The sequence below is a fragment of the Orbilia oligospora genome (assembly GCF_000225545.1).
Source record: "Orbilia oligospora ATCC 24927 unplaced genomic scaffold scaffold00007, whole genome shotgun sequence".
Lineage (NCBI taxonomy): Eukaryota > Fungi > Ascomycota > Orbiliomycetes > Orbiliales > Orbiliaceae > Orbilia > Orbilia oligospora.
Window position 1 is genome coordinate 625,606 of NW_011645564.1, and position 14,634 is coordinate 640,239.

Below are 14,634 nucleotides of genomic sequence, written 5' to 3' on the forward strand. Positions count from 1 at the left end.
TGACGTAGTAGTGTATTCTTCTGTGATGAGCTTTACAGAGGAGCAAAAGTCGATTAATTAGGCTGGTTTTCTCAGACGGGCTTGGGAAAGCCGAGGGAGTGCGGTCTTACATGTACACCCTCCGGCTGATAAATTCCTCGGCAAGTTGTCATACAAGGTCATAGTACAGAGCGATTGACTCTGGATGCAAACCTTCCTATAGTGCAGGTTGATCGCGCCGTCATGAAAGTGAAGCAATCGATCTATTTTCAAAAGCCATATTTTCCAAGAAGTTAAAGCCATTCTTGTCCACTACAGGGCTCTGAAGCTCTAATTTCTGAAAACCGGGGCTAGCTTGTTGCTAGATCTAACAGGATCCATTGTTGAAACTCGAGCCCTCTTTTTGGATGGTTCGACCTAGTCTCGGTGGTTCGACCTAGTCTGAAACTTATTAATATACGTACAACTACTAATCAAATGGCCTTTAATAAATCAGAAACACGATATATCGATAGTCAACATGGTACCAAATCGAGCTGAGCTTAGCAGTAATTGGGTCCTTTGAACAGCTCTTTCACTAGTCTCCTTCCCAGACGCCGGCTGACCACAAGTGTTCTCTAATATTCCCGTTTTATCCGAATTATAATATTCGTCTCCCAAATATCTGATACTGTAAACTAGTACCAAAACCTTATAGAACTCTCCCACAGTTATCATTACAGCAACTTATCGAATCAATCCCAAAATCTAGACTTTCTCCTGCACCTTCCTCACAATCTCCTCCACCTGACCTCGCCCCCCAGCAAGTTCCTCCAACCCCTTCCGCTGCGATATTTCAACATGTAAATCTATCAACTCCCTTGCGGCAGCTAACGTATCATTTTGATCATCACCCTCAGCTGGCTTAAGAGATGCCGGGAGAAGAGACGGATCGATCGTGACCAGCGATAGAGCGTCCGCCGGTTCCTATATATATGGGTCTTCGATTAGAAATGTATATTCAAAAACGAAAAGAGCACGGAGACTTACGCTAGCCTTGAGGGTAGAGAGGTCGGTGAGGAGTTCTGCTATTGTTATTGGAGGCATTTTAGACGCAGATGTGGATTTTGGGAACTGAGATGTGTTCACTTTGTTGGATTGTGGATATTATGTCGTCGGGTGCTGCGCCACACGCTCATGTTCGCCACTTGATATGCGCCACTAGTAGAAAATGCAACAAGTATATGTATGTACACCGAAAATGCGTTGAAGCTGAATTCGTCTGTGTCGAGGTGTTTTTACATCGTTGTAGCTCTACAGTCGCTGTACTCGACTTAAACATTACTATTTTATCTGGAATTATAAGATTTAATGTCTTAATCACAAAATTGAAGAGTCTTTTTTACGTACTTTCGGTCAAAAGTCAAAGTAAAAAGGCTACGCTGCAGTCGTCTAACAATACTTATCCAACTTGCACCCTGAAGCACTCCGAAGGTGTAAAAATCGACCAAATTACTGTAGAGTGGTCTCGTTGGTAGTATCATTGTAGAGTAACTATAATATTGATGAGTCAGCCGCTAGATTTTGACTATACACATATGCCCTCGGCAAAACACAGTTGAGGAGCGAGGCTGCCAGAAATCTCCGATTTAGACGTCCGCTGCTTCAGAATACTGGACGGAAGAACGGTTCTAAAATCGTGTGAAGGAAGAGAGTCTTAGGACCACGAAATATTGAGACATGCATGTTGTATTCAAGAGAATCAGTGAAATCGAGCCGATTATATATGCCCATATATTGCATCCTATTGCAACCTCAGTGTAGTGTCTCGATCTCAAGCATGCGAATCAAGTTTTCTGGCCATGGGGCCGCCTAGCTAGACGACAAACTCATGTAGGATCCTGAAAAAGCAAGGGGTGTCTTGATATTAAAATTGATATGAGAAGAACTGGTTGAAGTCACGGACATTGGAGAAAAATGGGAGTTCAGGATAGCATTATTGGCCTAGCTAAACGGCAGCGGGGCAACTGGGTGGACATTATCTCGTAAACCAGAACTAATGCTGCTGGCTGTGAGGGTGGACATATATTGCGAGTGAGGGATTATAGGTTTCGAGTGACTTAGAAGGGACTGTGATCTTAGGTTTTTGAATGTGAGTTCCACCTCTGGATTGCCTCTGACACAACCAAAAAAAGAAAAAAAAAGGATTATCTTCGTTTTTTTATTTATAATTTGACATGATGTAAAATTACGAAGCCATAATACATATTCTTGCAGGGTGTATATAAATGTAAATAGTATATATTGTCTGTTACAGTCTCCTGGGGTATTCTTCTACGTTGGATACTATGTCAACGAGCGTCTGTGACATCCATAGCGAATGTGACTAAGTCTCTTCAAACATGATGGTAAATTTGTCGCACAAGTGAAATATTGAGAATGGTAGACGTATTTGAATAAGGGTTTTGACTGTTGCCACTGCATTCTAACCGATCGGTTTATAAGGCCTCACGCCGTTCGATCAATATAAGTATCTGTTTATATTCTTGTAAATTTCGTTGTAAAGGAAGACACGCTAGATCATAAAGCTAAATCCAGATCTTATGCTCTTCCAAGCACAAAGGGTCTCCGATGCCTACCCAAACGCACCTCCAACCAATCAAACCCATTTTTCGCCTTCAAACGTGGCGGTGAAGTCGATCTATTCCCTCTTCCCCCGGGTTTCCGTGGATCTCCCGACGAGTAAGTTCGGAATTTGCCTGCAAAGGGCGGGAGGTTTTATAATTTATAATATTCAATATTAGTCCGGACATAACGATTGCATAAGAGTAGGGTGAATAGATCCGGCAAGCCGACTCGATCGGGGTCGTGCGGCTCGCATGGTAAGTACCATATCAGTGCAAAAGTGGCGCGAGTAGTGTTTCCATTCTTGGAGCTGGGAGTATTATTCTACCCCCTGCAAGCTTCAAAACAGAGCGTTTAGCTTCGGCCAAGCTATATATTTATTTTCCCCCCTCTTTTTTTTAAACAAAAGATAATCGTAAGCTTATCCTTATAATCTCTATCGATTGGTTAAAGGGGATTTTACCGTATAGTTTTTGTAGATTTAAAGTCTTTTGAATTTGGAGGTGAGGGCTTTTGGAAATATATTTTGCTCATCGGGTTTGATGCATTGCAGGGCAGAAATACAATTTACGGCTGAACTTTGGGCTGACATTTAAGCTGGACTGGGGTAGCTCCTGGTTACTAGGCGTATACCGTTTCAGGGTCAACAACACATAAAGCTCCCTGAGCACCCGCCGTCTTCACATCAAACTGTCACCATCCTCGCTCCATCAACCTTCAACCGCTTCATCACAAACCTCCATAAACACCCCTTAAAAAACCCTTTCCAATCTTTTACCAGATAGATTAATCAATCATGGGCTGGTTCTCCAAGAAAGAAAAGGTCGCTACCCCCGACACCGCCTCTTCAAACCCATACGCGGCCCCTCCACCAGCCTACGATTCTGGCAGCAGCAACGCTCCATCTGCCTCCTACGATAATAAATCCGCAAACCTCTACGGTGGTGCCAAGGAATCCTCTACTTATGGTAATAATCCATACGGAGGTGCTAAAGAATCCTCCGGCGACTCCTACGGTGCTTCTATGTATGGCAGCAACAATAAGGCCAAACCAAGCGGTGGTTCTAACCCATACGGAGGCAACAACTCGACTCCTGGTGGTCAAGATGACAACGCTTACTCCGGTAAAGGGTCTTATGGATACGGTTCTAGTGGATACTCTGCCGAAAGTGGATATGATTCCAAAGATCCATACAGCACCGGACAAGGCAGGCAAATGACCGCCGAAGAGGAAGAAGAAGAAGATGCAGATGCCTTAAAATCTCAAATCCGCTTCACTAAGCAAGAATCCGTCGCTTCGACTCGTAATGCCCTCCGTGCTGCTGCCAGAGCCGAGGAAGTCGGTCGTGATACTCTTGTCAAACTCGGTGAACAGGGCGAGAAGCTTCACCAGACCGAATTGAATTTGGATATGGCCAAGAATCACGGTCATAGAGCTGAAGATCAAGCTGCGCATTTGAAGAGGTTAAATAGGAGTATGTTCGTTCCTGTGGCTGGTAGTCCCTTCGGACGACAGGCAAAGGCGGATAAAGAAGAGGAGAAGATTATGGAACGCCATAGAGTTGCTCGTGAGGAAAGAGAGAGAGTCCAGGCTGCCGGAATGCAGGGTCAACAGCAGGTTAAGAGTGGATTAAGGCCAATGGGGGCTCCGGCTATGGCGCCAAGGCAGAAGATGAGCTTGGCTGACAAGGCAAAATTTCAGTTTGAAGCTGATGCTGAGGATGATGCTATGGAAGAGGAGATTGATGATAACTTGCATCAACTCGGAGGTGCCATTGGTAGACTCAATCTTTTGGCGAAGACACAGAACCAGGTTGTCCAGGACCAAAACAAGACTATCGATCGTTTGAACTCGAAGGTTAGTTACACTTATTCATTCGGAATTTTCACTTTATCTTCAAGATGCTAATATTAACTATAATTACAGAGCGAGTCCGTCCACCAACAAATCGACCGAAACACCCACCGAATCAACAAGATAAAATAGACGGATTCCTTGGAGACCATTGGCTTTTTGTACAATGCGACGTTACATGTGTATGTACTGTACTTACTTATTGTTCAGACTTGGCCTGCCTGCTATGATTGAATCTATTTGGAATTGAGATATATTGGAACCTGTGTATTAGTGCTACATTCTGGTGCATTTGGATGGGATGGATATTATTTACTGCCTTAACTTACTTATTTACCTCTTACCACGCGCCCCTTTCGCTCTCTGTATACAGCCTACAGGCAGTTTATCATTTCCTTAAGAACAATGTAGATGATGATTTTAATGGGCTTGAATTATAATTGTTATACTGGGGAATTCTAGGTTGACTTCATCTGGATCCAGGGGGGCTTCAAAGGCTGTACCTTGCCATATCGATAAGGATAGGTACTTGCTTCAGATGCTAATACGGCTAATGAAAACTTCAACTGATTGAAACGACTTCGCGAATCAATCATCTTTTACCATCATCCACCAGCCTTCTTGGCCTCATCATACCCCAATTGACCAATCCCCAGGCGAAGTGGCCTCGAATAGCACAGGGTCCTACTCTACGTATACTATATATACTGACAACACAGGGCCCAGGTTACATCGGCCAGGGTCCTGTCAAACGAACACGACACCTTGAAAATCTCCAAAGTCAAATGAAAACTTCAAGAAGCTCCTATAGCTCAGTTGGTAGAGCGCGACACTAGTAATGTCGAGGTCTACGGTTCAAATCCGTATGGGAGCAAATCTCAATCATCATTTTTTTGCATCAATTGCCTCTCAAAAAGGGGAGGCTTCTTTTTGGGTAAATTGGACGTGGTGGCGTCCGGGGTTCTTTTGATGTCAAGATTTTTTCGGGACATCGTGGCTTTTATTCCTTTTTTCCCCCTTGTACTTGTGTTGCCATTGCTAACTTACCAGAGACTAGAGCTAGGTTAGATTGAACCGGGATTAATTGGTATCATGGGGTTCGATTTCGATAATGGATATGGGTATAGCCGGGATAATGTCGATTTTGGCAATTGCAATTGGGAAAATGATCGGTTGAATTAACGTTCCAACCAGCTAATCGATTGGCGGGATTGTGCTTACGTAGCTTTAAAGCTTATGGTTGTGCAGCTCAGCTCCTCGCGTGGAACTACTGTATTGTTCGGGTTTGAAACCAAGAAAGATACGGATACCGCAGGTACGGGACAACGTAGGTACCGTATCATATCGCTTCGAGTGGATCTAAGGTACAATTAGTGTACTTGCCAGCTTGGAATACAGACACACGGTCCCTGTCCTTTTTGGCGGGTTTGGAACGTTTTTACTTGTTCTTTCTCTGACATACATACGGCGTGTTAACGGGCTGACAGGTGGGCGGACTAGTTCCATGGATCCGCGGCATTGCATTGCAAGTGATGCATATTAATATCAATTCGATTGCTTGACGGCCTTGTTGGGTTATATAAAGTTCCTGTTCAGCCTTCGACTTGACTTCGAATACAATATCTTCATCTGGTATATCGATATATATATCGGTAATATAATCTTGAGAATTCACAATGAAGGCTTCTCAAACATCGCCGGATGCGCAGTACATCCAATACAAAGTCCACCGCAACCTTTCCCACCACTGTTTCACCCACTGCCGACCACCCCTCACCACCCCGCCTTCATCATCTCCAATTCCTCCGACAGGTCTTTCTCGTCTCCCCAACGAACTTCTTTTTCAAATCTTTTCATACTTGTTAACATCTTCTACTCCGATCATTATCTCCGACTTTCAAAAACAAGATATCTCGACTACTACATCTTCATACGCAAACTTCACGAATAGACTGGTGAACCACTATATCGGGGCCTCATCCGGCCTCTTCCTCGCGGATAAAAAGATTAGTAATGCAGCGTTGGAGGTGTTATATTCCTCCAATAAGTTTATTTTGAAACTTCGGGTTAATTTTACCCGTGCTTTCTTGTTATCTATCGGAGAGGTTAATAGAGCCAGGATTAAGTATTTACAAGTTGGGGTGTATTCGAAGTTATCGTCTAATACTTGGCAATATAATCTAAAACGGGAGTTTGAGAGATTGGGGACGGATATTGGTGCGGATATGGTGGCGGTTAGGGAGTTGGAATATAAATCTGAGTGGACTCATGGGAAGGATTTCCCTGTTGGAGATATTGGAGTTGAGGAGATTGTGAAGGTGGAGCGGAAGGGGGTTGAGAAGTTTCACGAGAAGTTGTTGAAGGCTTGGGGGGATGAGGCGGGGAATGTTAGGGTTGAGGTGGCTTCCTCGTTCGCGGACTTGCATAATCCGAAGGGGGAACAAATTGAGTATGTTCATCCTTTTTTACAGAGACATAGATTTGGATAGTTGCTAATTGGCCAATTGATAAGGGTGATATCAAATCCTCCACCAGACACCCCGGCCGTTCAGCCGCAATCCGGACTATCTTCACTTCCATACGACATCCTACGGGAGATCATATTATACTGCCATTTACAAAAGGAAGTACTTCTCTCAGGACCTCACAACTATTTTTCCCTGCAAAGACGGTACAGCCATGGTCCACTCGATATTGCCCTAAAACACCATTCGCCTTGTTTCGACCACTACTCTCTTTTCCTCATCTCTCCCAAAGTCAGCAAAATAATGAGGGAAGTAGTATACTCGAACACAAGATTCAGGGTTCGAGACCGAGGACTAGCTACTTTTAGTAGTGTTCTTAACGAGGAAGATTTTAATATGATTAAAGATATGGAATTGGTATTGGGACATCCTAATCAAGAGAGGATGAAGTTTGTGGTATTATGCCTGAAAGGCGTGATATGGAGACTTTTAAAAAGTGGTAGTAAAATCAAAAGGGTTATGATCAAAGTGGATAGGTTATCGGTACCATATTTAGGAACCATGATCCCGCTGTTGAGAGAGTTAAGAAAGAAATCAGAATTGACACTCCTAGAAACCTTAGGAACGGATTCAAAATTAAAAACAGGTGATAGCTTTGGAGTGGATATGGGGAAAGAAAACGATATAGCATGGATGCTGGACGATCAAACTGGTGTTACTACTTGGACGTGGAGCTGGGCACGAAACGGATGGAGAGATTTTGGGGAAGTTATTGGAAGAGAGGAAGGAGAGAGGGATAGAGTGGGGAAGGTTAATGGGCTAAAGGAGAGAAAGGGAGGCAAATCGAAGGGGAAATCTAGTGCTGAAGAGAAAGGGCAAGAGGAGGCTGAGGGGGCTGCTGAGAGCAGTAGTAGTCGGAATACGAGAAGACCGTCAGAGACAACAGTCGAGTCGATGAGGAGGAGGGCGAGTAAGAGTAAGGATATTTTGAAGAAGTGGGTGTCTGATTTGCATTGATCATTATCTTATTATGTCCGTAGTATCTTGTATATAACTAATGTTCATAAGCGTTTGCGTACTCTCGGTATTATGAATTATACTGCGCGATAGCTGGCTGTAGGCTAGATATCGTAGTTATAGATTAACATTTTAATTAAGATAGAGGAAGAAGACCGTAAAATAATTACCCTATGACTTAGGAGTAGTTTGATGATAGGTATTTTCAATTCGTCAAGGTAATATCACTGGTATTTATACGCTGCATCTAACATCTGCATCTAAGTAGCTTGGTGTTGAGCTAGAATTGCCAAAAGTAGACTAGCGCCATCGGCTTCATGATACCACAACCACACTTTCCCCCCAAACATGCGGCAGCCATCCAGCACACACGACTTAATCTCGAGTGAGCCTCATCCTCGAGGCACATCGACAAATACATTCAAACAATCATCACAAGCTACTCATTAATTTGAGCTGGCTAACCTATTCTTTCAGTTCCACCGCATAGGCAGGCACTGATTGCCTCTTAACTCCCAGCCACGTTAGTTCGTCACGCGGTGCTACTAGCTGCCAGCTGTTCACCCCGGACGAAGCCCCCATCTCACGCGAAATCCGGCCTGAGGTTCCCATAAGACATAAGAGGAAATGCCTTCATCCACATTTCTAAAATCAATTCATCTATTGTCATCATCATCTACCATAATACCGAGTTCGATCCTTACGATATTTCCCGGCTAACTAAAGCGTACTCCGAAACCTCCCACCGCAATGCCATCATGGATCTCACCACCACCTCCACCGCCCGAACACCCTCTCATTCGCTCCTATAATTCTCTAAAAGCCCGGATATCGGATGTTACCTCTTTACCACCTTCTGCGATTGATATTCTACTTCCGTCCATTACCGCTGCGACAGCGACTTTGACATTAGTGTATCTCTATCGAAACTTCTTTAAGCGATATCCCGATTCGAATTCACTACCTCCACAGTTTTTCCGACGTAAAGGGTTGTATGGGAAGGTTGTCAGTGTGGGTGATGCAGATAACTTTCGTTTGTTTCATACACCTGGTGGACGATGGACCGGTTGGGGTTGGTTACGGCAGATACCCGAGGGAAGGAAGATGCTGAAGGGACAAACGGTACACTATCCTCCCTTGTATTCTATCAAAAAAAATATATCTTTAATACTAATCTTTATATTAGATTCACATTCGAATAGCCGGTGTCGACGCCCCCGAAGGTGCTCACTTCGGTAAACCCTCACAACCACACTCCTCCGAATCCCTAAGCTACCTCTCAAACCTTCTCACCTCCCATAACGTCCGTGCCCATCTCCTCCGTCGCGACCAGTACGAGCGTGTCGTATGCTCTGTTTCTATGAAACGGAAGGGAATTCTGGGGTTACTCGGCTTTAAACATGATGTTGGGTTATTAATGCTTAAAACAGGCATGGCGCAGGTCTACGAAGGTACCTATGGTATAGAATTTGGGAAAAGTCAGGGGATGGAAGAGAAATATAGAGCCGCTGAAGAGGAAGCTAGAGCTAAGAAGCTGGGCATATGGGGGTTGAAGGGGAAATATGAAAGTCCTGGACAGTATAAAGCGAGATTTGGAGGGAAGGAAGGACCGTTTACTCCAAGTACTGCAATTGCGGACAAGGGGAAGGAGAGCACAGGCGAGAAGGTTAAAGGGAAGAGAGGTGTCAGCAGCAGTAGTGCCGCTGTTAAGCTAAAGGTAGAAACCAGGGGGAGAAAGAGAAAAGCCCCGTCAGCGGCGACGGTGACAACGGTGGCTAAGGTTGTAAAAAGGAGGAAGAGCGATAAAGGCGACAAATAAACTGGATCTCTTTTCGGCATAATCATGATTTTATGAAATTCTTCCGGGTAACTATTTACTTTGCAAATTTGAAAGTGTATAAAATTGCATATGGGGCGGTATATATATCTTTTACATGTAATCTAGAACGACTGCATCTTCACCTCCAATGAACAGCATCTCCAGATAAGTTAAATTAGCACATTGTTGATATGAGGCATAGGCAAGGTTGAGAATAAGGCTCGATACTATGGGATATATCCTAGCTCCTCGCATATCCAGCCAATAGAAAATGCAGAAAGATCCCGTTGTGGATCGGGATCTTATATCGAAACTAAGACCACCCGAATGGAATCGAAACCCTCTGCACCCGTCGGCATCGTGATATAAACCTCAAACCCCCCACCAGGTACCATCTAGTTTCTTATCCGCGTTCCAATTTACACAAATTACGAAAGAAACGAGGTCTCCAGGTTTTAAAATGCTATCCAAAGCCCTCCAAAAACTCCAGCTCTCTCGCGACCGTCCCAAAGACAATCCTAGCCCCACAATCGCCTCTCTCGCGCGCATAGCATCAATAGAATCACACACCCCAATTCCCACTCAATCACCTCCATTCTTTACATTATCTCTTGACATCCTCTCTTTAATCTTTCAATACCTTACCTTCCGAGACCGAGTCTCCCTCTCTCTTTCCACAAAAGGTCTCCGCCACCTATGCCCCCCAATCCCACCGTCCAAGTGTCCTGAAGACATCTCCCGTGCACGATGTATAACTCGTATTCATCGTCGTATATTTACTCCGGTGTCACACTATGCACCTTCAAACCCACATAAATGTCCTTATTGTAGTCATATACTATGTCCTCCCACCTGCTCTACAGCACTTTTATTAGATAGTGCGACAGGGATATTTTACCCACCATCATTATACCCCATCCACCTCGCCGGGTTTAAATACTCAAAGCAACAACAATCACAAACAAACCAAGATTCGAGAAAGAATTGGCAGTATAGTACAATATGGTGTGCTCATCACCGATGTCCGCGGGATACGACGTTAACTCAAAAACCACCACTTCTGACCAGTTTAACATCGTCAGCTTCGTCGTCTTTATCTTCTTCGACTTCTCAAAGGATTTCTACGGGCTCAGAGAGGTTTTTGGCAGAATATGAGAACCAAGATACTTTTGCGTCGTTGAATAAGAAACAGTATCATTTATGCTTTTCGTCGCCATCGTGGCTGACGGGGTATAAACCGGAATATGAGTTGCCGGCGCGAGTTATAAAAACGAGACGAGGGGATGATATTTCATCGGATTTGAAGCTGGCTGGGGTACAGAGATATGGGTATTTAGATGAGATTGAGAGGAAAGTAGTGGTTGACGCTGAAAATGGAGATGAAGAAGCAGGGAAAAAGATAAAAGTAGTAAAAGGGTGGTTACAACCTTCCTACGAAAGGGTTTCCTACGAAAGTATTTGTTTACATTGTTATAAACCCTTGGGAACAGCGAGTAAAAGTCTCTGGGCACTAGACTTTCCGGACTACTGCGACTGTAACGGTCAATCTCAGGATAATAATGGGATCAGTACTAGGGATGATATTCCGGATACCCAAGATCGTGCCGAATCATCAACATCCTCGTCTACACCGCCCAAGAAAAGGCTCCCAGGCTGTAAACTCTGCGGCACTTCAACCGTAAAATTCACGCTAATAGAAGTCTTCGACCTCCTCCGCGAGAAAATCTCACTAACAAAATCCACCCTACGCCAAAAATACTACCGCCTCTTCCTCGCAACCGAATGTCTAATCCTCCCATCACCCCCTTCAAACCACCCTTCCAAAATCCCCATAGAAAGGGAAAGAATCTATCCACTTTCTTCCACCCTCTCAAATACATACCTTTCCATAGTTAGGGGTTTGAATGGTAAAGATTATATCATTCGTCCGTTACCCCTGCCACCGAGGATTGGAATTACGGATTTACCTTATACAGTGTTGAGAAGGATTTTGGAGATTTTGTTAGAGGAGATGGAGACTGTTTATACTTATTATCAAGCTATGCAGAGTAGTTATATATTTTTGAAGGCGTACTATAGAGGACCTTTGGGGAAGGGGACTTTGAAGAGGTTGCAGGAGAGGTATACGTATAGTAGGGGGGTTAGTTGGCCTGCGCCGTTTCCGCAGGATCCGAGGCAGGTTGGATAAGTGGGTCTCTCGCCCTGGTTGCCACAACGTAAGTAATTTACTTTTAGGTATTTGTTCTAAAAATGTAATTTATTTTGCAGTCGATGCTGTAATTAGCCTATAGCCCTTAGAAGCTTAACTAGCTAGGAGCTTTAAAGCAGAACTTCGTACATTTGAGAAAGCGGTGTATGTAACTACTATTGATCTAGTTCAATTTCGGCTTTCTTCGCATATTTAAACACCACTAGATATACCGAAACTAGTATAGATATCAGGCGAATACGACCTTTTGGCCACCGTCCGTTAACACGTTCCCTAACATCGCATTGCTGTACCTGACAGCATACAGAAAGCTGTTGTATTTTTTAGGTCGGTGTGTTGTCAACATGATCGAAGTTCATATGCATGTGGTACGATATACATTTGATTTTACGAATTCGAAATGGAGGATCAATCATCAAACCTAAGAATTTAAGGTATTTTGTATTAAGGAGCTTAACAAAATCTTCTTTCTAGCCATAGTTGTTAAAATTTGCATGCCTAATTTATATTCTGTATACGCATGTAACATATGCAGCCGTTGTGAAGCCAGGCTATAGCGCTAGCCGAGCATCCTAAAGGAGGCCTAAAAGGGCCCTAATACTCCTGCACATGTAGTAGGATTAGGTTAATAATTGGTAAATGCATAGTATTTCGTCGAATTTGAGCGCTGCCTAATATTAATACTATTTCGCAAGGCAGCACAGATTTTTAAAGTTTTCAACGATCCTTCGTGCACTATCCCGCCGTGTGTAAACCTATGATATGATTTCCCAAGGCAGAGGGGGTCCTATAGAGTTGACTTGTTCATATATATGTTTTTTTTAAAGAAAATCCTTTTCAAGGATTTAGTGAATACATCAACAACTATGTGACCACCATGCAATTGGTTGAAATATATTAATATATAAAGGGCTTCTGGATACCTTCTTGTCCCCGGACTTCTTTTCCTCTTTCTCATACACGAACCAATCGCATGCTTTCAGTATCAAAAGCAGCCCACCAAAAATTCTGATTATATTCATTGAAGCTCTATATATTCACATACAGAGTATATACGTATTATCTCCATTCTCAGTATTCTCGAATATGTGGTGTTTCGAAACTACTCCAATGACTCATCATATTACCTACGAACCAACCGAGGATCAGGTATCGGCCGATTGTGAGGGTTCAATACCTCAAGACTTTTCTCTATTGCAAACAGATCTCGAGACATTATCTTTATCTTTAGAAGAAGTCTCTTTCCTGCCAGAAGAGATGTTGTCCATCTCTCCACCATACCTATCAGCGCACCCTCAAGGGATGGTATACACTCGTACTCTGTTGGGTACGAGAGGTACCGATAATGTGGCACTTAGCCATTGGGGATACTATGCACCTCTGATTGCAGAAGTTGAGCGGCTCATTGAAGGGTTTGTGCTGCTGCAGCTTCAGAATTTTCATATCCCGTAAGAATTCCTTCTGTGTTTGTTATATATGTGGTGTCTAGTCCTGGAATATTTTTCCCCAGTTCAGGTTTTATTTGGCCAAAAGTGATTAAATTGAAAGAATGGAGTACCCCGATGTGGTAGTTTAGCTGTTCCTTTATACCTTTCTCATAGGGCTGTGCCAATCTTTGATTGGTATCAAATCAAACTTCATGGCTGGAATCTGGAACAGTATTGAATTACTACCAGTGTCGGAGGCTCTAATATCCTTCTGACTGTTCTAAGAACCATCAATGCCTTCCAACGTTTCTAATACTAGTTAAATCACTATCGAGTTTAGCAATAATTGTCGTAATATATACGCTCCAAAAGTTTCGAGCTGCTTTTTCGTACCAAAAATTCCCTGCATTTATCTCGGAAGCCAGATAACCTTCAAGACCATCGCTAATACATATGAGTACCCATAGATATGTTCTATCGCTTCACTTCTCATGGTCCCTAGGCTAGCATATGCACAGGCCTGAGCAACAATACTGGTCATATCGTCATTTCGCCTTTTGATTTAACGTTTAGTTTATTTCAGTAGTTGCTTTCTAAGTCCTGTTGTGCTTGTACCGGCGATTGCCAATTATATTGTTAATTGTTTCATTTTAGGAATCGAATCGTTTACACGTCTTTACGTGCTTTCTTACTGCTCTATCCATTAATTCATCACACGAAACGTGCATTCCTTTAGAGAGCTGTAGGAGGTCTAAAAAAGTTATACTACCCTAGCTACCAGGTAGCTGCATGTTGGGCGGGGTTGACGGGGTGTCCTTGTGCTTTTGTTTTACCAACCATCAGATGAGACTTCTAACTGAAATCACGAAGGGCATCCTAGGTTTAACCTTCTATACGTTCACGGTGTTCTATTCTTCCCCCTCTCCCCCCTCCCTCTTCCCCCTCCCTCTTCCCTCTTCCCTTTTCCCTTTTCCCTTTTCCCTTTTCTATTCTATTGATTAGTTCATTCGACGCATAGGAGCATTGCCTAAACTGTCAAGGGAAACAGAAAACGAAAAAAAACAATTTGTCTGAGGCTAAGTATACTAGTACAAAGTGCTTTAAGTCAAATGACAAAGATAAACCAAAAAATGGGTAGCAGGAACCTCTGGAGGACAGGCGGCAAGATCAAACACGCGACAGGAGCCTAATTCGAACTGCCATGAGCTAAGCTATGGGAAAAGCCTGGAGCCCGTCATGTACCTTATTAACTCTAGAGT

The 14,634-nt window shown here is 43.5% G+C and overlaps 5 protein-coding genes across 5 annotated transcripts; 4 read left to right on the forward strand and 1 right to left on the reverse strand.

Annotated features, from left to right (window-relative positions):
* Window positions 1–726: 726 nt before the first annotated feature.
* Window positions 727–1,065, reverse strand: AOL_s00007g164 (uncharacterized protein; the record flags this gene model as incomplete). The annotated part of the gene is made up of 2 exons (XM_011120065.1): window positions 727–945; window positions 1,009–1,065. The coding sequence occupies 2 exons, from the start codon at window positions 1,063–1,065 to the stop codon at window positions 727–729; spliced, it is 276 nt and encodes a 91-aa protein (XP_011118367.1).
* Window positions 1,066–3,379: 2,314 nt separating this feature from the next.
* Window positions 3,380–4,570, forward strand: AOL_s00007g165 (uncharacterized protein; the record flags this gene model as incomplete). Its single annotated transcript, XM_011120066.1, has 2 exons — window positions 3,380–4,441; window positions 4,511–4,570. 2 exons carry the CDS (start codon window positions 3,380–3,382, stop codon window positions 4,568–4,570), a joined length of 1,122 nt encoding a protein of 373 aa, XP_011118368.1.
* Window positions 4,571–6,114: 1,544 nt separating this feature from the next.
* On the forward strand, window positions 6,115–7,920 carry AOL_s00007g166 (uncharacterized protein; the record flags this gene model as incomplete). Its single annotated transcript, XM_011120067.1, has 2 exons — window positions 6,115–6,887; window positions 6,951–7,920. The coding sequence occupies 2 exons, from the start codon at window positions 6,115–6,117 to the stop codon at window positions 7,918–7,920; spliced, it is 1,743 nt and encodes a 580-aa protein (XP_011118369.1).
* Window positions 7,921–8,670: 750 nt separating this feature from the next.
* AOL_s00007g167 (uncharacterized protein) lies at window positions 8,671–9,739 on the forward strand (the record flags this gene model as incomplete). Its single annotated transcript, XM_011120068.1, has 2 exons — window positions 8,671–9,042; window positions 9,107–9,739. The coding sequence occupies 2 exons, from the start codon at window positions 8,671–8,673 to the stop codon at window positions 9,737–9,739; spliced, it is 1,005 nt and encodes a 334-aa protein (XP_011118370.1).
* Window positions 9,740–10,199: 460 nt separating this feature from the next.
* On the forward strand, window positions 10,200–11,927 carry AOL_s00007g168 (uncharacterized protein; the record flags this gene model as incomplete). Its single annotated transcript, XM_011120069.1, has 1 exon — window positions 10,200–11,927. One exon carries the CDS (start codon window positions 10,200–10,202, stop codon window positions 11,925–11,927), a length of 1,728 nt encoding a protein of 575 aa, XP_011118371.1.
* Between the last annotated feature and the right edge of the window lie 2,707 nt (window positions 11,928–14,634).